The 24,517-nt window shown below is 43.1% G+C and overlaps 1 protein-coding gene across 6 annotated transcripts in view; it reads left to right on the forward strand.

Moving 5' to 3' along the window:
- cacna1ia (calcium voltage-gated channel subunit alpha1 Ia) overlaps nucleotides 1–24,517 on the forward strand; it is a 167,363-nt gene that overhangs the window by 17,991 nt on the left and 124,855 nt on the right. For all 6 annotated transcript variants that reach the window (XM_074696239.1, XM_074696240.1, XM_074696241.1 and 3 more), the window contains exon 2: nucleotides 23,640–23,903. In XM_074696239.1, the coding sequence (XP_074552340.1) occupies nucleotides 23,657–23,903 (247 nt within the window). In that variant the 5' untranslated portion in view covers nucleotides 23,640–23,656. The remainder of the gene's footprint in view (nucleotides 1–23,639; nucleotides 23,904–24,517) is intronic.

Here is a 24,517-nt window from a genome sequence, read left to right on the forward strand (position 1 = left end):
ATCAACATGCACACTCACAGACACACACTTCACTTTAGTCATAGAGCCCGACAGGCATGCTTCTATAGCAGACACTCATCAGATGTTTCCCAACAACCTGCTGAAATGTTTCGGGCTAAAATACCCAGATTCACAAACAAACAAACACAAACATGCTCTAATCTGACGTGACTCATTTACGGAGCCAGGAAACATGAGTAATGTCACGATATGCTGGATGCCCCCCTGCGTCGTTCAGAGCTCTCACACGAGGAGAAGGCTGAGCTCTAGGAGACTCTGACATACAGAGACGTGTGTGCATGTTTGAGGATGCATCTGGTGATGAGGAGGGTGTAATGTGTTTGGACATGGGCAGTACTCTCAGAAGGCAAAGGTCAAAACCGTTGTGCAGTGAGACATCACATCAGACTTCCTGTTTGATCCCTGAAAGATGGTTTTGAACCGAACGCCAACAGGCACTATCCTCTCTAACCAAGAAGTGAGTCCTCATCCTCTTTCTGCTCTGCCTTCATGTGTGTGTGTGTGAGTGTGTGTGTGTGTGTCTCCATCAGAGGACCTCCAGAGTAATGAGACGGAGCAGAGGCGCATTAGTATTTTTAGCTCCGTTAGCTTCACAGAAAACAGGGTGTTTTGTGAATGGTTGGATCTCTCCTGAGCTGCGATGCTGTTTGGAAGAACTGCAGAGGGGGGCAGGGAGGAGAGGGGAACACTTCAGAAGGAGAGGAAGAAGATAAGAGAGGAGGAAGAGGATGATGATACTGAAACTCACAGAATGAGTCACACCTGACTGTTGCTGTAGGGAAAGATGGGTATCTATGTTCAGGCCGGGCTGGTTGTTGTTGCACTGCTGTAAAACCAGGGGGCGATGTTGTGCATTTAGGATTTTTCAAGGAATATTTTTATTTTTATGATGAACTTCCACACAAGAGACCAAAGTCAGATGCAAGAGTTCATTTTTAACCCTTTGATTGGATGACAGCAGAGTTTTGGTAACGTCCTCTGATGCATGCTTCAGCTCTCTGCATCTGCACCTTTTTAGACAAACAGCCAGAAATGAGCGTGGTTAAACTGAGAGGAAGAACAAAGAGAGAATAAAAAGAGTCTGTTCCCAGAAAAAGTCTTATATTTAAGAGGACACTAATGCATCTCAAGCTGTCTCATAATAACAAATGAGAAAATAATGAAGAGGCTAAAAAGAAGCTTTAATGAGCGTTGATATGCACAGTGCTGCAGCAGAAAGGTGCTCCTGCTTTAATACACACACACACACAGAAGGGAGAGACACAGGCATCATTATACCAGCTTTTCTCCTTCATCAGAAATCTGCAGAAACATTATCAAAGTCATCGGTCTCTGAGTTATGACAGGATGTCTTAACAAGGAGCAGAAAACTTCACACTGAGAGGAAAGAGAAAGAAAGAAAAGAAAGGAAAGAAAGGAAAGAAAGGAAAGAGAGATGACAGATGAAGTAAGAGGAGACAAATGAGACATGTAATAATGTTTGAAGATGAGCAGGTGAGCGCACCTTTAGTTCTGTCTGCTCCCAATCTGTTCCTGTTAAAAGCTTTGAGTCGTCTTTTGCTTCATGAAGAAACACAATAAACTTCAGAGTAACCGACGATGAAACATCATTTCTGTAACGTGACTCCAGCCTCTCGTCACATTTAACACAGTTTGTCACCAAACACACGTTAATATTATCTATCAGTGTATGTCAGGCTGTCTGCAGGATGTTTCATATGTCACAGAGCAGCGTGACATACAGGACCTTAATGTGTGCGCCTGTGGGAATCTGGAAAGGGTATTTCAGCCCTGGTGTGTGTGCATGCTTGGACACAGTCACACTGGATTAGCTGCATGTGTGTGTAGATCCTGTTGTGTGTATGTCCTCATGTATGGACTCTTTGAATGCTCCCTTAGCTTCAGGAACCAATCAGTGGTACAGGAAGAGATAGTTTTCATTCCTTAAGAACATCAAGTTATAAATGTTTGATAATCACAGTACAGTAAAGATGCTGAAGGAGCCATCTCAGGGAATTTCTACTGATGAGAGCAGTGCTTCTGTTTTCAAGAACCTTCCAAAGTAATAAAATAAATGATAAAAAATTAAAATAAGATTCATAAAATATGTAAAAACTATCAGTTGTTAAAATTTAAAATGAGGGGTTTGTGCAGAAATGTGTGCTAATACTGTGCTGCAAGGAGATGTTAATGATTTGCATTAATCTCTCAGAGTCATATTTAGATTATTTTAATGAATTTATTCCTGGAAAGATTGGAACAAGCCAGAGATGTTGCACAAACAGATTTTAACACTCAGAGATGGAGATTTCCTCTGCAGAACTCTTCTTCGTCGTCTCTAACAGGAAGGTGACGTGTCTCACTTTGACTGATCCTCTCTGACGGTTTCATCTTTTAGAAGGTTTCAAAAAAAGGTAAAATTGATCTGAATATATTTACTTTGTAATTCATTCGAGGTTATTGTAGTGTCATGTTTGAGGTCATTGAATCTTAGATGCTGTTTTGTTGACAGCTGTGCATGGATTACATGCAGAGCACACAAAGAGCTTTCTGTCGCAGTCACTGCAAATAAAACTCAGCAGAGCTGCTTGAAATAACAACTCTAAGCACTACTACTCTTATTTAAATATTTTGTAGTACCAGCTGTGTAGTTATTACTGTTAATTTCTCATTAATCTATTGTGAATGAGCTTCAGTGTGGGGTGAGTTTCTGAGCATCAATTACTTCTTTTTGTCTGAAATGTCGATTACAGCGATGAATCCATGAACTCTTGTTTAATCAGGCCTTGTGGTGCGTGTGTGTGTGTGTGTGTGTGTGTGTGTGTGTTCTGAATCCTGACTACCTCTGGTCCTGATGCTGAAGTACAGCTAATCACCTCCCCACTCCCCGGTGGACGGCCTAATGCTTTTAACCACTCCTGAGGGAGCTGATGCCCGACTGAGTAGAACGGCCTCTCTGCCCAGCCGTCACACTTTCTCTGCCTTTTCCTCTCTTTTCTATAACCCAGGGCTGAACTCCTGTCTGTCTTTCTCTTCATCTCTATAAACTCTGTTTTTTTCCTCAGCTGTCACTCGCTCTTCTCTGACTCTTTAATCTAAATCATCCTGAGTGGAAAATCTGCTCAGTTTTAGCAGAAACTGAGACGGCCAGTTGATGAAACATTTATGACGAGATGTCTGTATTTCATATTACACACACCTTTTCATCCTGCAGACGTGAACCTGTCTGAGGACACAAAGCAAATGTTTACTGCTGTTAAAGGAGGATCTGTTTCAATTGCACTCCCTCGCCACCTTGTGGCCTGGAGTCTCCGTACACTGTCGTAAATTACTTTAAGTGAGGTGTGTTTGTTTTGAAATGAAATGAAGATCGGATCAAAACACATTTTCTTTGTTCAAGACAACTTTTTACTAAGTACAACCTGCTGAGGTAAGGGACTTAACAGTACAGTTACGCTGCAATACGGTTTGAAACGTGACATCAAGCAGACGTAGCAGCTAGCTATATGTATGCAACATTGTCAGCCCGGTGCTCCGACGCATCTGAAGGCTAACGCGACAAGTAAACACTGTCAGTTTGTAAGTAATTAAGTAGCCATTTATATTAAGCACAGCTGGCAGCCCAGTGCTTGAAGACAAGTCCGTAATGTGTAATGTTAGTAAATCCTGGCTAGCTGTGTCCTGCCAGTCATCTACCAAGCAGAGCTAACGTAACCTCACTCTTCATTTTATTGATAGACTCTCAAGTTTGAACAGACCACTGCAGAATAACTGCTGACTGTGGGTTGGAATGAACATTATCACAAACAGTTTAGCCCCTGTGTTTAAGAGTGATACAGCCTGAGCTAAAGGCTAATTAGCCTTTAGCTTGGGCCACTGTGTCCACCATCACTACAAAATTAATCACAGAAGTCTTTTTCAACAGAGGTCTTTTTTCTTGTACTAAACGTTGCTAGCTGGTGTGGTGTTGTCATAGAGACCTAGACGCGCTATAAACCAGCCCGGTCCTGGTTGACCTGAACTGGAATCAAAGAAGTAGCAATTCAAAATAACCTGTAACCAGTAATATTGGCGCTGATAACCTCATTTTAAAGTGTGGATTAAGATCAGGTATATATCTAGAAGGGAGACTTTTTCCAGATCACTTTCAAACTCCTTACAGCTCCTTTAAATACTATCCCATAAGTTCTTAATTACCAACTATGCAACAAGCTGAACCATCACTTTGTTTTTGTTTCAGTCTAAGGAAATCCTCTTAAAGCAAACCTCTGTAAACATTAAAAAACAATTCTCTGCAAAGATAACCGTCCCGCTCTTATTTCACAGCTCTCTTTAACAGATAATGAAATCCTGTTTTTCCTCAGACTGATAATCATGTGCTGTTAACTGTAAACACATCGCTTCCAAACATTAAGCCTGCAGTGGCTCGGCCGACTGTTCACAGATCGAGTCACTTCTCAGAAACCTTTTCTTAATAACTGTATTCAAGCCTGAAACATGTCTGCCCAGTCCTTCAAACATGCTGCCATCAGCTCCCAAGATCCCTCATCTCTTACATCTGGAGTATTCTTCAGTTTTTCCATGTGGCCCGCTGCCTTTGATCGCTCGCTCTCAAGAGACCAGGGGATCCTTCATCTCCATCTCTGCTCAGTCTCTCTTTGTTTCTCTCTTTCTCTCCTCCACCTCAGTTTGACCTTCAGTCTCTTCCTGGAAGGCTCCAGCTTCCTGCTTCCTACCTCTGCTAGAAGCCGGAGGAGAAAACAACTCTGTGGATTTACCAGGATTAGCATTTTAGCTGATTTATCTGCTTCTGCTAATTAGCACAGCGGTCTGACTTTAGTCTGCGGGAAGAGATGGAGATGTTCAGTTAGCTCTATCAAAGCTGTGTGGGGGTGATCCCAAACAGAAGGCTAATGAGAGTCAGGTACAGACAAATTACTTTGGTAGGTATCAGGTGATGAACCTGAGGACTGATATCATTTCATCATCCGGAGGCTCATTCCACTGCTACTCTCATGACATGTGATAAAAACCTGACAAGGCAAGACACAGGGTCTAATTTAAGGATGAAAATTTAGCTTCCTTGCCAACAGCTACAACGTGCCCACCCAGTAACATCTTCAAAAATGAGTCATGAAAAATTCTCCCCTCATTCTATCTGAGCTGATTGAGGAATGGACAATTTAGGCTAAAATCACATGATGATGAATGGGTTTGTATTTGGTTTCTGGCCTCAAGTGGACACTGGAGGAACTGCAGTTTTTAACACTTTAAAATTTGACTCATATTTTGTAGGCCAATGGATAATGAAATATGTCTCTCTCTGACCTGAAGAGCTTGGGTTTTTCTTTTTGCTGAGTGTTACAGCTCTTATAAAGAGATTTACTCATAAGTGATATCACTGTTTGAGCAAATCTCGTGCTGCTTTTGTGTAATTCTCATGTGACTTGTTAAGCAAGTGCAGTCTCATCCTGAGATTACTGAAACACACAATTTTCCTGTTGCACATAGCATTAGCAAGGAGCCTGAGTGCTGAAGAGGAAGGGTAATGGTGTGTGTTTAAGGTTGTGTACTGATGACGTGAAGTGTGGTAAATGCAGGTATTGATCTGAGACTCAGGCCTTGTCCACATGCAGCCAGGTATTTCCAAAAAATGAGCCCCCAAATTTGTTCATGAAAACACTTTTGCCCACACATAACTGAGCAAATCTGCTGATAAGTACAGCTCAAAGCATGCCAAACCATAGACTGTATAGAGTGGACAGTGTGGCTCCGCCATTTACAATTTTAGTTTAGAAGCCAAAATTCCCCCGTCAAAGGCTCAGCCATTGGTAGCAGTTTGCAACCAGAGTCTGCGCAGTAGAGACGATGAGGGATTCTAGGAGAATCTGAGCGGAGCCAGGTAATAAAAATAATATATATATTTTTTTCTTTCGAGAGTCTAATCTCTTCTTGACTCTACCTCCCGACATATTTAACAAAAAATACACAAGAACAGCAGCTGTCAATCATCATCAAACGTGACGTAAAGCCTAGTTTTTAACCTCTTATAACTAATGTAAATGAAAATTTTCAGAAAAAGAGGACTTGAACACAAGGCAGCCAAATGATATCTTCAAATCACCACAACAACTGGACATGAGAAACATTTAGACAAGGAGTATTAACCTATACTGCAGCCAGTCACCAGGGGGAGCAATATCTTCGAGCCGAGCAAGATAACGTCCAATTTTTTGACAGTCTATGAGCCAAACCCATACGTGGCAGTGTTTTTCAGACATGAAACCCATGCCATCCAATCTGAATGAACTGCTGTCCTGCAGCTGTGATGTTTGAGAGCCAAAAACTCTGTTTCCTGACTTAAACTTGAAACGGGAGTTTTCCAAAATGTTTACTTTGGCCGGAGTTTTCAAAACATAGTTTCCAGTGATGTAAAACAGCATTTTTGTGATGATGACAGGCCTAAACATATTTTTTTTCCAGTTTCCCAGATATCCTGCTACTTGTAGACACAGCCCGAGATCCTGTCTTGATGGTCTTTCAGTTTTTTGTATTAAAGTCTTCAGCGTGTGACGTTTAGTTTGAAATGCTTGAATTGAAATCAGAGTTTTTAGATTTAGAAACTGCTGCTGCTGAAGCTCTTTGGTTTGTGACTCATTGAGTGAAATCTTAAGTAAAACGGCTTCACTCATATGAATTGGATTTTGATTTTATTAATGGAAACAGGTGATAATCATGATAAATGTGGCGGTGATCATTTCAGGAAGTGTATTCACCTTCGCTTTAGATTCTTAATTTGGAAGCATCATTTGGCAGTAAAGATGAGGAGAAGCTCAAATGAAACACGCTGGCAGAGAGGGAAGTGAAATGAGGTGAGTGGCGAGAGAAGGAAAGGAGTCATCTTGCAGCAATCATGCAGGACGTGTAGAGAGGAACCGCGTAAATGATTTAGTGCATGTAAATAAGAGTTTAAAATGTTGGCTGGGGACTCTGGCTGATGGGGGATTCAGAGTACAAACCTGCTCCACCATCCCGCCTGAGAGCCACATTAACACCGACGTGACCTCACCACATCCCGTCAGCTCAGATTAAAACCGCTCCAGTAGCTCCACCATCGCACCATTAAGGTTCAATCTGATCAATCAAGTGGTTTGGATTGCTGGAGCTTAAGCCTTAATTTTATGTCCCTCAGATGTCACACAGCAGATAATTCCTCTTTACTCTCTCAGGATGTAAAAATAAAAAAAGAGAATCTGAATCATTTTTCTCTGTTCTTGTAAAATTAGCTCCTGCTGGAGTATCAAGAGGCTTGTAGCTGAATTCAAACAAATGTTGAAACATCTTAAGGATCCTTTAGGATAACACTTTTCTCTGTGCTCTGAAGACTCAGGTTGAGTTAGGGATGCAATTAAATATTTAACTTTTACAGCAAAAGTTGGCTTAACCACTGAACTGTAGCTGCAATTCCCCCAGCAGAGCTCTGCGCTTAGCCTTCAAACCACCAACCATCCACAGACTCCACACACACACACACACACACACACACACACACACACATGCACACACTTGATTTTTTAAAGGGGGTGTTATTTTCGTTTATTTGACCAGCGGCTGATTTCAAACGCTGTGTGAATTTGTGAACGCATTTAGCGTTTCTAATGTTAATGTGAGGAAATCTTTAATGTCTGAAATGAACTCTGATTCTTTTGTGTTCTTCCTAATCGGAGCATTTTGTGATGAGGAGGTGGGAGGAGGAGAGCCATTCGGATAAATTAAACGTCCAAATGAGACGACTCGTTTGGCAAACCATCACAGCAGCTCATGCTTTACGTTTTCTGGCTTTAGGCTTTTATTTGTTTGCTTTTTATAGAATATACCAGAAAAGAAGCATGAATGTAAATCCACACACACATACACACACATGCTTGGACCCTCTTATCTCTGCTGTGTTTCTCTCTGGAGAGGACGACGGCTCTTGACACTTCATGGCCGTTTTCTGCAGCTCTCTCTGGCTCTCTTAGAGGAGAGCGTCCAATCAAAATGCAAAGAAAAGGACTAGCGAGGAGGTTAGTGCATTTTAATGAAAGACTTTCACTAAGTCCTCAATCTGTCTTTCATTTCCATCCTTTCTCAAGTCTTTTTCCTCTTCGTGGACCCTTAAATTATATTCATGCCTCTACAGTGAGAGCCTCCCCTCATGCTCTGCACCTTCATTCACCTTCCTCCCATCTCCTCCAACCTCCTCCTCCCATCCGTTTGTACTCTCCTACTCCTGCCGCTCCACATGTGAGTATGTACTCAAGTAGCATCACAATCCTTTATCTTTATGAGTGGCCTCCTCTTTGTGTGTGCATGTGTGTGTGTGTGTGTGACAGAGAAAGAGGATGGGGGGTGGGGTGCAGGCGAGCCACAAACGCTCAGAGAGCCATATTCGAATCTCATTTCACAGCGCTGAGGGTGAAAAGACCTGACGCAGCACTCTAAGAGAGAAAGAAGAGATGGAGAAACAGAGAAGGAGGGCAAGAGTGAGAGGGGGATGATGGTGAAGACAGCGCCGAGGAGGAGGAGGAGGAGGGACACGACGTGGGAGAGGAAGAGAATAATGGCTGTTGGCATAAAGCTACCTACAGGATTGTATAAAGAGCAACACGGAGAAAGAGGGAAAGGGAAAGAGGCAGGGAAGAATGGAGAGCACACAGCCAATCCTGAGAGGAGGAGACGAGGAGAAGTGACAAAAAGAGGACAGAAGAGGGAGAAGACATCCTCGGAGTAGAGGAGTGGGAGAAGTTTTTCCCCCAGCAGGCCATGTTTTTTTTTTCTGCAGTCTTTCTACCTTTCTCCTTTATTTTCCTCCAGGTGAGGCTCCATCCTCCTCCTCCTCCTCCTCCTCCTCTCCTCCTTCTCCTACCCGCTCTGCATGTTTATGCAAATGAGGTAATTAGGAAGTTGCTTGGCTCCCTCAGAGCTTCGAGGTTTGAGAGGTGTGGAAAGAGAGAAAGAGGAGAGGTGGACAGATAAGGATCCAGGCTTTGGTGTTTGTTTGAAGGATGCTGGTGAGTGTGTGTGCGCACGCGTGTGTGTGTATGCACATCCACATATCATCACATCTCCTCCTTAAAGCAGCTTCTGTCTGTGCCACAGAGCAGTTTAATAAGGCTCCCTTTATGTCTATCACACATCAGGCCTCAAACACCTCTGCCTTCTCTCCTCTTGCTCTTTTCTTTCCGTCCTCTTTCCTCTCACTGTTGTCTTTTCTGTTTCTGTCTCTTCTGTCTCACTCGCCTCACAGCTTATTTTCTTCCTCTTTCATGCACATTTTCCTTGCTGTGCGTTTTGCTCACAGCTCACCCTCTCTGACCTCCCACAGTCCTCTCTTATTCCACTCTAAATTCCTTATTTCGTCTCTATTTCAGCAGCTTTTTTTTCTGTTTTCTTGTTGTCCTTGTCTGTCATTTTTTCTCCATCTGTTGTCTTCAGCCTTGAATCTGTTGTGCTATGCCTGCGATGACCTTTCAAATCTGTGATCTTAGCAGTCAGCCCTGAGTTTGTCACTCTGTTCATCGTCACTCTCTGCTTCTCTGACTGAACGGCTCACACAACGTCATACACGCACACATGTTGTTAGGCCTGTGATGATGATCAATAAATCAATTAACCGAACGATAAATAAAAACGTCCTCGGTAAGTTTGCCAGCCTTGATAAACTGACACACATGCATGTTTGTTTTCCTCCTCTCTTTCGACCAAAGAGGCTGAATGAGAAGATGGCTCACTACGTCTATCTTTCCTAACATCAGGGTGCATTGGTTCTATTGCGGATTAAGCGGATTTATAGTGGAGCGAGCATCTGTCAAAAATGCGATCTTTGGGGTGAAGACGGGGCTGCTTGCGCCTACACAAGGAGAGAGCTGAAGCGAGCGTCCTGAGGGGTAAGGAGGAAACACACGCTAATACGAGTGATGGCACCAAAGATACAGTTCTTAAGCCGCCTGCCACAGTCCCAGTGTGGGAATATTTTGTTTTTTTATCAGAATGAACAAAGTGTGAGCTCATGAACACCAACGAGCTGATATGTCACATTTGTTTGAAAATAGTGGCGACAAAGAAGAAGAAGGGGAGGTGCAGAGGAGCCTTGTTCTTTGACAATCTGCTCTTACTGAGGCTTTTGGTCGGCGAAGTAAATAGAAATAAAAGCGCCAAATGGTGGGTGCTCAAAGACAGCTACATTGCCAAAGAAATGAAGCCCTTCAATACGGTTGAAAGCCAGAAATGTTAAAAATGTTTGACAGACAGTACGGATTGACTGGGAAAAAGTACATGTTACAAACAATTCAGGAACTGTATAAACTCCCTTTTATTTAGGCTATAGTTTTTATTGTTGGGTTTTTTTTGGAGTTTCGTTTTTTCTTTAGAGACAGGGTCTATGTTTTATTGTTTTTGATTAGTATTAATTATTTTCATTGACATGTATTTTTTTCTAAAAGAGAGTCCATTTCATTTTCATTGTATTTTTGTTCTCTTTCTTGTTTGTTAAATTTATTAAATTTTTTGTTTAATTTATTTTATTTAAAAGATCCTGACCTTTTAATTACAGTTAAATACTCTTAAGAAATTAAAGTTTCTTGCTTTTGATATGGTGTACTCACTTAATTATCCCATTCATCATGATTACATCAATGAAAAAATGGAAAAAAAATCAAAATAATATCGACAATAATATCGTTTATCGGCAATAATATTTTGGAAAATTATCGTCTAGCAAAATTTGTTATTGTCACAGGCCTACATGTTGTCAAGCAGGAAACATGCACACCAGGATCTCCCGTAGTCATGCGTTCACATACGTGCTCTGTCAGCTTTCATTCCCTGATTCAGCTCCTCAGGCTTCATATCAATGCTTGGCCTCTCACATGCCTGCACACATGCACGCCACCCCTCGCCCCTCCTCCTTGAGTTTTCAAACTTTGGATGGCAGTTTCCTGTCAGAGCATGAAAGCAACGGGGAAGAGATTTCTAAAAGGAGAGGAAGAGATGGAGAGGAGACAGGAGGAGAGGAGTTAAGGAGTGCTGACAGATGTTCAACTCGACGCTGAGAAGAGAAAAAGGACTGGGATCTGTCGTTACTTCTCCTCCTCCTCCTCCTCCATCACTCCCCTCTTCCCACCGCTCTCTGTTCCTCTCCTCCCCTTCTTGTGTTCCCATGTAAAGCCCACGATAAACAGAATTGACTTAATTCCTTTGATCTTGAGGCAGCGATGCTTTTAGCTGAATTTAAATAAAGCAGAAGAGAAAAGAACAGAGTGGATTTGTAACCCCTCGCAGACGTGAATTCAGCTGCACGCTTGACAAGAAAGTTCAGCTTAAATCGTGGCAAGCTGAAGGCTTTGCACTTAAACTGAATCACATCCTCTCAAACACACTCACACAGCCTCTCTGGGGCTTTAAATTAGAGGAATAATGGAGCTTCCAGCCAATTAAGGAACACCTGAGACAATGATAGCACCCACTGTCCTCATTACTGTTACTGACTGGACACCTAGTCTGAGCCTCAGTGTGTGTGTGTGTGTGTGTGTGTGTGTGTGCGTGTGTGTGTGTGGCAGGGGAAAGGACAATGCAGAGGAAGCACAAATTTGAAAGATGGTAAAATTTAACCCACAAACACACACACACACACACACACACACACACACACACACACACACACACACACACACACACACACACACACACACACTCCTATATACAGACTGCAGGCATGCCGAATGTCCACCTGCAGTCGTGCATCTTCAAGTCTCTAATGTGAGCTGATCGTCCCCCTCAGTAAGCCAGCACAGAGCGCGCACACACACACACACACACACACACAGACACACACACGCTGCAGTTGTTGCACTTGCTTGCAGCCTGCAGAGAATTCGTTTTATTCTGCCACAAGCGTGAGCTCACTTCAGCTCACACATGCTCTGCTTAAGGGGAGTGTGTGTCATATATCAGGGTGAGAGAATGACAGCGAGGGCTCTGATAGTAAATCATTTGCAGTGTTATAGCACCCCCCCCCCCCACACACACACACACATACACACACACTCCCCAGTATGGATCCGTGTTGGGAAGCTGGAGCAGCCTGTTATAAATCAGTCAATAACACACAGAGGTGTGTGCACGTAAACTCCCATAAAGCATGACAGAACAACCCCCTCCTTACATCACTTACACTGACACATGAACACACACCGACACACACTGAGAACACATGAGAGGGGATAATAGATGTACCAATAAGCAGCCTGTGACAGCAGTTGAGTTTTTCTTGCGGGGATCACCTGCAGAGTCAATCTGTTTCCTGCCCTGTGCAGTCCTCCTCACTTACCATGAGTCATGTTCATCAAAGAACCAACAGAGGAAAAATATTGTCCATGAAAACAAACTAGGAAGCACAAAACATGAGACTTTACCATTCAGCAGCTTTGTGATGACTCTGGAAGGATGACAGTCACACCCTCTCCATTGCTTACATCCCATATGTAACAATGGTTGCATTGTTTACACCGCTGTTAGCAGCTCATAGCATGCCCATGCTCAGGCTGAGTACCAAACTCCAGTTTTTTTAATGGTACCGACTAAAATGCTTCCATAGAACCGAATATCAAATTATGACTTGTCTTTTGGTGCCAAGTTTCCAAAACACACTCAAGCAGACAAGTCCTCGTCACTCATGCAGCAGTCCCTCCGAGCTACAGCCAGAGCAGGTGACAGCACGCAAATGCACCAGGCTTGTGTTTGTATCTTTTGTGTTAGTTTTGAGAAGGGCTATTTTTTTGACATAAAAAAAAGGATCAACAGAAAAAAGTTTAATTATAGTTATAAACACATATTTGTATGCAACTGTTGCATACAATGAGGAGAAGCTCCAACTGTTACCTTTGCACTAGAAATTATTTGTTAGCTGAGGCTGAAAAATAAAACTCAAGATTTTTACCAAAGCCCTGTGATTGACTGGCAGACAGTCCAGAGTGTACCCTGCCTCTTGCCCAGTTGGTTGTGATGTACAAAATAAATGAATGAAAAAGATTTATACCATAACGTGTGGTGTCGTTTTCTTTTTGTTAGAATTGATATTATAAAATTGGTATAGAAAAAGTATCATTTAGAAACTGGTATCAAAGTGAAGGTGTTGGTATTGGCATAGGTATAGAAAATATTTAATTGATTCCCTGTCCTTGTCAGTGCTAACCGTTGCTAGGCCCAATGTTCCCTGCAAGCTAAAGAGAAGGAGGCTTGGACAGCGTTCTGGTGCTGCGGTGCAAGCAAGGAAGAGATTACATGGACCTGTCCTTCCATCCATCGTTGTGGGTAATGTAGGATCTATCTATGATAAGGTGGACGAGCTAGCAGTGCTAACCCAGCACCAGAGTGTGCTAATACCACACATCAACACCACATTGGAAGGATGTCACTTGCCATAAGCGGATGGGATACAGAGACCAAGAGCAATCAGACTGGTAAAGACCAGCTCAGTCCTGGACCCTGTGGAGGTGGTGGCTGACACAAGAAATACGGCCAAGCTGTCCTCTCAAATGGGCTTTTTGTTTTTTCATGTGTGACGGTTTTATTATTCTAATAATATATTCTCGTATGAATGTTTGCACTATACACTTTCTTGTTGCTGCCATAACTCTTTAAATTCCTCTGCTGTGGGACAAATAAAGGAAGACTCTATCTTATCCTATTACACAATAAATGGAAGTCATTTCAGCAGGTCACAGCATTGTTTTTCAGTCTGACCCATGAAGCCTCCTCTCTAATAGATCTGCTCTTTAGCCACCGTCCAGCCTTTACTCTCTGAGCTCTGACCCAGTTTGTTGGTCCTCGCCTCAACTCGCTCCTCTGCAGCTCATTTCTCGGCCTGTCTGTCCTCCTGCCACCCAGTAAACTGATATCATTATTACTCTGCAGACTTCAGCAGGGACCCAACTCCACAGGCCGGCTGCTGGAGGCTAATGCTAATCGTTCAGACCCCTGACAGTGTAAAGTCACGTATTAGCATCAGTGATAGCATGTCACAGTGCTGATAAGGATTTAGACAACAGAGCAGACGTGCTGACAAACCGTACATGCTGCAGGAATGTCCTGGCTGCTGGGCTAAGCTAACGCTGTTCTAACAGATTAGGCTGATGGTGCCGCTGGCAGCCACGCTCCAAAGATGATTTCTGACACTGAGTTTGGTATCATCTTCATCACAGAGCAAGAGACACACTGACTGAGGGAGTTTAAGAAGGAGAGGTAGAGAGCTGCAGAGGGAAACAGCAAATGAGAGCAGGGGACGGGGGAATCAGCGGGGATCAGACGGCGCAGAGAAATCAAGACGTATTAAGAAACTGAAATAGAAAGAGGAAATTTAAAATTCCGAAAGAGGAGATGCAAGATTAAAGAAGAATCAAAGCTAATCTTTCATCCATTCCTCAGATCATAAAGTTTGTGCTATGAAGTCAAAAAACTCCACATGTGACAGCAGACACGGTGCGGGAAGAGCCGTCGTCTCCTCTCAGGACTTTAGAGAGAAGTCACAATGTTTGACTGAAGTATGCAGGACACATCACACACAGAGACCACTCTGACGCCGACAGGTTAACGGGCCTTTCTCTGAATGTTTACACTCAGTCTGCTTCAATCAGAATGTAGTTTTATATCACGGTATGAGCTCGAAGCGACATCACACGGAATGACTCAGCCAGAGATAAAGAGTCTTCTTTACCCTCCAGCAGCCTGGTGATGATGCTGCAGATGTATTATTGATTTTAAATCACTGCTATACGCTGAGCTGTAGCTGCATTCACACATGTGTCAACTTGTGAGTTTATTATTTATTTTAGAGACCATATGGCTGCTCGGGCTGAATCTGCTCACTCTGCTTGTCTCTGATCCAGAACAAATGTCTGGGCCAATCTGTTTTTTTTCTGCAGAGTCAGGATAACTGTGCTGGGAGCAGGAGATGGTCTGACACCCATATGTCACCAAGCAGCTCAGATAGTTTCAGGTGTCGGACTGTAGGTGAGCTGCTCATCTCTCTGCAGTGCGCATGTAGGCTCACACACATTTTAAACTTCCTAAACACACAGCTCTGCTGTGCTGATGCCGTAACTCCTGCATATGGAGCTTATACAAACCTGAGCTGTTTAAAGGGGACATATCATGCTGATCCCTGATTTAATACTTACATATAATATAATAAATTTGAAAACAAGACCTTACACCCCCTGAATTTTCAAAAAATTAGATATTGTATTTTTTCTGATATCCTAGAACGAGATTTGATGCCTCTGAAAATAGGTCATTGCCAGTTGGCCGCGAGATTTCGACCATCGTGACGACATGAGGATCCTTTCTTTTTATTGGAGTAATCTGATAAAGCAGCTCCTCCTCTGTGGAGTCAGTTAGTCACACAACCGCCACCGAGGGATACACCCACCAAGAGCTGAGTACCCCCCCTCAGATGCTGGATGCAGGGACTCTGCTCTGCTGAGCAGCTCGGCTTTACATGGTGAATTAGCAGTTAAAACACTGTAGTTTTAGCAGACGTCGTAATACTTGTGAGACTGTTATATTTGCATGCTTGTTCTGACATGTACTGTGAACCTGGACCACAATAATGCTGCGGTAATAACATAGTGACGAACTGACGGTAGAGGCGATCTTTAGACTACACTTTCAGCATGATGGATAAAACAGACAGAGAAAAGTGAAGGAGCAGGATGGAGCCCTGTTATAGAAATAGTTTATTGGTGTAGTCTGTCTATATTTCCATGTATATACTATACATGTTACAGTACCGGTTGGACGCACCACACTGAAGCGTCCTGAGATGATCTGTGTCAAGGTGGATTTTCTTCCTCCTGAGCTGCAGAACCGTCCGGGTCTGACTCGAGGTCCAATACAAAAGGACGTATCCTACACTCTGCCATTTTATTAGTGCTATCAATGCCTTACGGTGAAGTTTTGGCAAACAGAAAACTTGCTTGGTCTGCTCCATTCAATGTGGCGATTTTGTAAATACTGCCATGCTGCATAAACCGCCCCCTGGCTCTACCCCCTCCGCCCCTCTGATAGAACAGACCAATCAGAGCACAAAGGGCTGTTACGTTGTGAGGTTACTGGAGGTCATTCTCGAAACGGAGCGTTTCAACGAGATCTTCAGAATGGCCTAAAATGAGGATATTGAGAACGCTATTGTGGGGCAATGAAGGAACCAAATGACTTGTACTGAGGGCAGAAATGCTTTACAGGCATCCTAGTCTTTGTATATTTACAGTGTGCATGTTTGATTCTATTGTTTTCTGAAGGCACAGCCTGACCACAGAGCTGAGCTGAGCTGAGAGCAGCTGACTCCAGGAGCTCTCTTCATCCTTATTCCCATGAAGAAGAGTCTGGTTAATAAGGGGATTTTGAAGAGCTCAGCTCCGCTCTTTTAAGTCTTATTGTAGTCTTAAACACAGTGTAGAGCTAAATCCATTGGATTTTTAGAATTAGCTCAAAAACATCCAGCATTAGCATATTCCTCTTTTCAGTGCAGCTATTTTGTCGGAGAGTCAGCAGGGTTTTATTTGTTGCTCAGGTTGAGCTCGGACTGACGTGTGTGTGTGATGTTGATGCGTCCTGTCAGAAAGCTTTCAGGTGACTGAGGGCCAAGCATGCTGCCCAGTGACAGCCTGTCACAGATACTGTGGATGGACTATATTCTCCGGCTTGTTTACTTTCTTTGGAGAAATGTCCCTGGTGCCCCACTCACATAGTCCTGATCAAACGCGACAGCTACACTGATTTAGTTTAGCATTTTGTCATCTTCTTCCTGCATCTTTGCAGGGTTTTTATTATTCAGTAAAGCACATGAGAATTAAAAGCTATCGAATCAAACTAAAGAATGATGCAGGGATAAAGACTGAATGATGAATTTTGACTGCAGCAGTGTTTGTTTTCTGATGTCCTGTAAGTTAATCAAAGTCTGTTTAAAATGTGTAATAAAAGTCTTCTGTTGCACTCCTGAGGTAATTCACGCTGACATATTTAAATATGACAAAAGCTCTAAACTACACAAACCAACGTTTACTTGGCGAGGTGAAGTTCAGAGGAGGAAATACGATCGTCTCATTGTGCTACAGTCTCATTTCTCACATTATGGGGGTTATTTAAGGGTGCTGTCACGATGCCAGCCCTCTTTCCCCGCACTGCCTCTGCTGTCTGAGGATCATAAATACATTATGGTCTCTCAGTTTATATATTGATGGTCTCTGTAACAAAGTAATGTGTTGTTTTGATCACTCAGCGTTAGCTGTCAAAATCATTTTGTCACAGGTCACTGATGAAGCACCGCTTGACACCTCAGGGAGACAGATAGTGTGTGTGTGGAGGGTGTGTTCTGAAGTTCAACCTGCCTTGATGTGCAGCTAATAGCATTAGCCTTATTAATGTTAGTCCTTACCTGAGTGGTCCAGTGGGGCAGCACAAACTGTAAGGGGGCATCCTGTTTCTCACATGCTCAGTCAGTACGTTGACATACAGCGCAAGGAATTGGACTATGAGCTGAGTCAGCACAAGATCGGACTGTAAAAATGCATGTAAACAGCTGAGTCAGAGAATGAAGTAATTGTACTGCGATTGACACATGTAGATACTGCAGTTGCATTCGGGCTGTGGTTGGACTCAGCAGATCTCAGCAGGTCACTGTACACCTTGGCGTTAAGGGGGCTGCACGTCAACACAACAAATTAACACTGTGTAATGTAATCAACACGCATAGTATGTAACGAGCATAAAGAGCTATGACAGCATCCATCTTGGCCATCGATGTTAGGATGCTGCTTTTTCTTCAGGTGAACTGAAAACTATTTTGATACACAGGCAGCTTCGCTTATCAAAAAATGACAGCGATGCCTATTGAAGCAAAGTGAGACATTCTCAGCCAGAAGTCAAATTCTCTTTTTTGTGACAAGACTTGATCCCCCGCTGTGACTTTATGATAAAGCTGTGACCCTAGTCGGACTGCAAGGTTCCCAGTAATTTAACTGAAACTATCCACAGATTCATTGTTTTTTGTTATTAAAGGTGAAATTATTGACTTAAGCTTTCAAGTGATACTCCGGGATGGAACAAGTTGGGTCCTATCACAAGGTTTAGGGCAGAAATTACCCCTACAGCAGTGATTTTGTGCAGCAGAAGCCCAGGGCACACGCACCAAACACCCCCTCCCTGCTCCTCTGCCGGTTTCCTCTGCACTCAGACGGGGCCATATTTTACTTGACCAAAAACACAAATAAACGGACTCCCACAGAAAAAATCTGATATCGGTCTGCAGTAACGCTTTATTTAGAGAATTTTCAGCACGTTACTTTCACACAAAAACACAGCTAAATAAGGCTCTAGTTCTCATCCTGTCGTAAAATGGCGCTGCAGAGCCACAGCTGGCTACGAGGCGCTCGCTGCTTAGTGTATTAGTCCGCGCGCGGCGTGCCAGGTATAAACAAACGCAGGTAGTCTGCCAGGAGGAATTATGCAATAACAACATAAAGATGAGTGATTATGAGAGCGAGGACGACCTGCCGTTCACTTTGAATAAAGAGTGAATGCAGACCGATATCAGATTTTTTTGGTGGGAGTCCGTTTATTTGTGAGTGCAGAGGAAACCGGCTGACGAGCAGGGAGGGGATCTTTGGTGCGAGCGCCCTGGGCTTCTGCTGCACAAAAACACTGCTGTAGGGGTAATTTCTGCCCTAAACCTTGTGATAGGACCCAACTTGTTCCACACCGGAGTATCACTTTAAGGAGCCACACAGGGTGTTGTAAATGTGAATGTGCACAACTCTCAGATTTCACCACAGTGGAAACGTGCTCATCCTTTTATACAGACTTCACTTTGGAGTTTATTTTGTGACTCACACATTTCAGTCAGTACTCATACCCCACGGGCAACATCCATCTGATACCAGATGAGAGCTCAAACTGCAGCCTGCTCTGCTCCTGCTTTCTTATAACACCAGTGATATGAAATAACTGGAATGTGGAGTGTTTCTTCAACCTCTTGTGGATCCATGGGATATATTTTTTTTTGCAGCTGTTTTCCATGCAGCCTCTTCCTTTGTTTGTGTGTGTCTTAGACTGTCGCAGTGAGTGTGTGTGGGAGGGGGAAAGCAACTTTCTCTACGGCTCATCACAGCCCTTAGCTCATAGTGCAGCTGAATGGGTGACTGTATATCCGCTACCCCAATTAAGGGTGTTAATGTGTGAGTGTGTGTATGTTGAGGAAGTGCAAATCTGAGTGTGTCAGTGCCAACACAGCAGTGAGGGCCCCCGAGAGTCTCTCTTTTTTCCTCTCTGTGTTTTTTGTGCCACGCAGTCATTATCATCTTGTACATTCAGAGAAGCACTCCCAGCAAGCAGGGACATCTTGGACAGAGGGTCAAAGGAGAGGAGGAAGCACGGATATGATGCAGACAACAAGAAGACACGACTCTTAACATGCAAACCCATTTTTAGCTCATGCTAATATGGGTTGTGCAACAGGTCACAGATCTCACAGATAGGTAAACTCGCTAAACAGGACACGTCCAGTTAGGACATACACACACACACACACACACACACACACACACACACACACACACACACACACACACACACACACACACACACACACACAGTTCAATGCTCTTTCCAGCCTTTTCTGCAAAGCTGTCTCCTTCTTAATTGTAGTCGCTGCTAATAGCTGCAGGGTGTCCCTAAGAAGCTTTGTCATGGGAAATAAAACACAACCGAGCAAGAATAAACTTCCTGCTGCCACAGGAAGCAGCTGTTGCCATGGTAAGGCTAATTCAGGCGGAGCTGACACATAATGACATGTTGTGGTCTGATGAATGCACACACAGGTGTGGTAATAAGTCATAATTCAGGAGCAGAGACTCAACATGTCATCTCGTCGCTGAGGGCGGAGTGTGTGTGCGACTTTCACCTCTCTGATGTGTGTGTTATCTGTGATGGTGTTAACATCTCTTCAGGATTAGCTCTGCAGCTGCCCTATTTTCTTAGCTGGTAATGAATAGCCTTTAATATCATTATCCTATAAAAACAAAGTCTGCTCTCCCACTGGCTCTTAATCCTGCTGCAGGATTTAGTGCAAGCAAGCAAACACACATACACACACACACACACACACACACACACACACACACACACACACACACACACACACACATACACATACACACACACACACACACACACACACACACACACACACACACACACACACACACACACACACACACACACACAAAGGAAACCACACCCACGCATGTATGCTGGTAGTACTGTTTATGTTTGCAGCACAGATATGTATGTAAATATCCTGTTATAATGACGACCACCCAGAGTGTGTTTTTGCAGACCTGTGCACATGTCCAGCCTTTGCTTGGCTTGTTGCCTCTCGCTGGCTGCCAGTTAAAGCTAAAAGTCCTTATGTTTGAAGCTTTCACTCAGGCTGTGGCTGCCAGCGTCTGAATTGATGGCTGGCTCACAGGTTTGATGCATGCAAAGGCTGCTTCAGCCAGAAAGACTTTATGTCAGCCTCTGTTTTTTCCCGACACAGTCCAGCTGCAGACCTACACTTTCAGCTGACTCTCATGAGGGCTCCATTCCTCCACTTTCAGGGGGAAGTGATGTCAGAATATGAGGGAATTAAAAAAAAAAAGTTATGTTGAGTAGACACATCCAATCTTTCTGTGTTCTGACTACCTTGGTTAACCTAATTCCTGCCTCCTGATTACATGAATTGGTGGGCACCCCGTTTGGTGTAATGATCTCATTTTCATTTTCTCAATTGTTTCATGCCCCAGCCATCTTAGCTTAGCAGATGATAACACTTTCCCCAAGAAAACTCTGATTCAGGATTTTCTGCTGTAAGTTTTACTGAACACTCCAATAAATGTATGTTACTCTCTCACGGGAGATTCCTATTCAGTACATACAACATGTTATACATCTCCTAATATACCAAAAGCATTAAGGAAAAACAATTGCACTAGCTGATTGCTAACGTATATGAGAAATTGCATTTATATGGTAGCGGTTAGCATATATTGATATAACTTCAGTTTCAAACTGAATTTTAACTTTCATCACAGAAACATTTCACAGTTACTCTCTGTAAACAATATTTATAATAATTATCAACAGGGATATTCAGACCCATTGACCAATTTCAAATGTATTTAATTGTAAACTCTTTGTTAGCTCAATAAAATGCTTTTTTTTTCATCCTTACTTCATTTTCTTATGACATATGTCAGTCACTCTGAGACTCCCCCCACTGTTATATAACAGTGGGGGGAGTCTCAGAGTGGAGCCTCCAAGAGAGTTGGCTGAGAGTGGAGGTCTGCAGCTGGACCCTTCTCTTATTTCCATCTGATATTAACCCCTGATGCCCCCAGTACTGGAAAGCCAAGCATCCAAACAACATTCACATCTTTAACCCTTGTCTGCCTTGCATGTGATATACCCACAGTAATCTTGAAAAATTAACTTAAAGCTTAAATAAACCCTTTTATGACCACTGAGCACTGTTAAAACACCAAGCGATCAAAACAGCAGGGAGCAAAAGCACAGCATCAGCATAAACAAAAAGAAATGCAACCAGCGGAAACAGAAACAACATGTCTCCCTGAAAGCAGAGACTTTATAGATTCCAATCCAGCTGCAAAATGAGACAAAAAAAACCACTTCCTTTTGAACAAACAAAATGTATTCTTACCTTTGCTGTTTTCTGCAGGAACTTTTTCCAATATGATAGAAATGATACAGCCCCATGACTACATCCTCCGGCATACTTTGAAAACCTTAATTTCTCCCCTTTGTGGATGACTACCTTGGGTACCCTATGAAAACCCTTCTCCTTTTCTAGAGCAGCTGGAGAAATTAAACAAAACGTTGGCATTATGATTTTTTTCAGACAGCAAATTCTCAGCCTACTTTCACTTCCTGTCCTCCATCTGAATCTCGCGCTCTCGCGGTGTCTTAAGGTGACGGCACGTGAAGCACAGCTATTTTTAGTTTGGTCGACCATTTTTCGCTATTACTGTTCAAGTGGCTTGATTGGAGGAAGACACTTGTCCATCAATTAGTTGCATTCCTACTCCTGGGTCGCTATTGGTGTGATTGGCATGAAGGCGGTCCCCAGAACTTGATTCTATTGGCTCTGACGGTTCTTGAGCGGTGACATCATCCAAATTGACCAATGGGGGGCGGAGCTACGAGCGCGCTCAGCAAGCTAACGTTTTGTTTTGTTACTGTGGAAGTGACGAGCAGTAAACGGGATTCGGTTTAGAGGAAGTTTTGAACATGATAATGGAAGACTGTGGAGCTGATGTGTTGCCTCTAGAGTCTTAAAGGGATGAAGAGGATCAGTTCCAACCGGCCCAGGCACAACTGGACAGTGACAGTGAAAATGACAGTTAGTTATAATCATCAGCTGGAAGGTTTGTCTCAGTTTGACAAATGAATCATGTTTATCAATTATTTTTTTTGAGCCGGATTCGGTGTTTAATGGCTTCTTGAGGAATATCATAAATACAAAGTCAATTAAAGCCAGAAAGAGCAACAGACTGTAAAGAAAATATATTTATTGTGTGTATGATTAATGATTGAGCCCAAGGGAGGATGGAGAGTTTCTAGTTTTATGCTCATGTGTTTCTCATCTATTATTTATTAATTTAATTTTTATTTTTATTCATGATTTTTGTAAATGATTTTGTTCCTTCTCTTAGATACTTTAAAGTTTAGTATTGTTTAATGCAAGGAACGAAATTCTTCACTTATGCCGTGTTCCATCTGCATTCACACATGTATCACACTTATTGTGATACCAAGATAATGCACACAGAACTTTTAATGTCAGATTTATTTTTAGCCTATCATTGTCAAGCAGAAGCCTCAAAATGGGGTTGAACTTAGCTGTAACATGTATCAGTGATGACTATTTGAACCAACATGTCCTGTGTTTTTTCTTTTTCTGGTCTGTGTAACTTTGTTAAAACTCATAAGTACTGTTTATATGCACATTAAGAGTTTTTACTCACAGGTTAATGTGAATCTGTTCATCAGCTAAGTGGTAGAAGGTGGAAGGCTGTTTCCTTCACAGCTGTGTGATGAGGCTAAATGAATCGTCGATGAATGTGCAATGACTGTTGACATTGATTTAGTCTGTGCCGGCGTTCCCTGTGTGTGTGTTTGTTATCAGTAAGCGATGCATTCAGTTATTGTAAACTCACTTGTCTGCATAGAGTCAGAGCTTGCTCTCACAGACTCAGAGACTAATGGGCCTTTAAGGCTGGAAAACATCGAGCACTGAGTGTGTGAGAGCTGTGAGGATGTGTTGTGACGTGGAGCTTATTTAGTGGTCTGTGGGAAAGACTCCATCAGCTGCAGCTCTTTAACCCGTCACACTCTTATTTATCTGCTGCTCTAAAACCACCTCACGTTTATTAAGCAGAGGCAGACGTTCTTTAATCTACGATCATGTCACACAGTGTAATAAAGTTAGAGTCCTCTTTAATATTCCTGTGTTGTTTTTCCAGATTTCGGCTGGATCGCCATGACGAGCGAGGAGTGTCCTGTGCCGCTGGGGAGCATCTCCTCAGCTGGGCCAGGGCAGAGCGAGGACTACGGCTCGATGCACGCGGATGACATTATCGAGGAGGTGGGTCCAGGTGATGATGTCAGCATCGGCAGCGACCTCAGCACTCTTGTGGTGCCCTTCCCCGAGCTGGCTCCTGTGGTCTTCTTCTGCCTCAAGCAGACTACCTGTCCTCGCAGCTGGTGCATCCGCATGGTCTCCAGCCCATATCCTTTGCACCCTAACCCCTGACCTTTGTCCTTTACTCCATCACATCAGCTGCATCATTCTCTGTCATCTTTTTTATTCCTCCAACATCATCAGTTTATCTCCCTTGTGATTTTTTTTGTCTATTTTTTTGTTTGAAGTCTTTTCATTCATCTCGACTCTGATCCTCTCATCCACCTTGGCCTTTTTTAAATTGTGGATTTGCCAACGCAGAGCAGCAGGCACCCCAAAGCCGTCTCACAGTAAGTGTGTTTACATCCTCACAATCATTGTGTATGTGGTTTAATGGTGTGCAAAGGACTGGAGTGGAGTGGTTTTTCTGTGGTTTTGGGACTGAGGATGATTATTCCACGCCTGTGAGAGTGTGTGTAACAGCAGAGCAGCACGTCTCTGGTCTTCATCCACCACAACAGAGCTGTGTGGATCTTATAATGTTTTCTTGGTCAGTCTACAAGTTCAAACCTCTCTATGAAAGACTTTCACTGCAACCAGACTGAATCTTTCCCCATCAGTAGTCTGCAGTATGTTCTTTATATCTGCAAGACAACAACAACCAGCCTGGCCTCATAAACTGATGAAGAGTTGCAAAAGCTGCAGATTCACTGCAGGCTT

The sequence above is a fragment of the Halichoeres trimaculatus genome, unplaced genomic scaffold (genome assembly GCF_033239565.1).
Source record: "Halichoeres trimaculatus isolate MK-OKI-2021-1 unplaced genomic scaffold, fHalTri1.1 fHalTri1_scaffold_20, whole genome shotgun sequence".
NCBI lineage: Eukaryota > Metazoa > Chordata > Actinopteri > Labriformes > Labridae > Halichoeres > Halichoeres trimaculatus.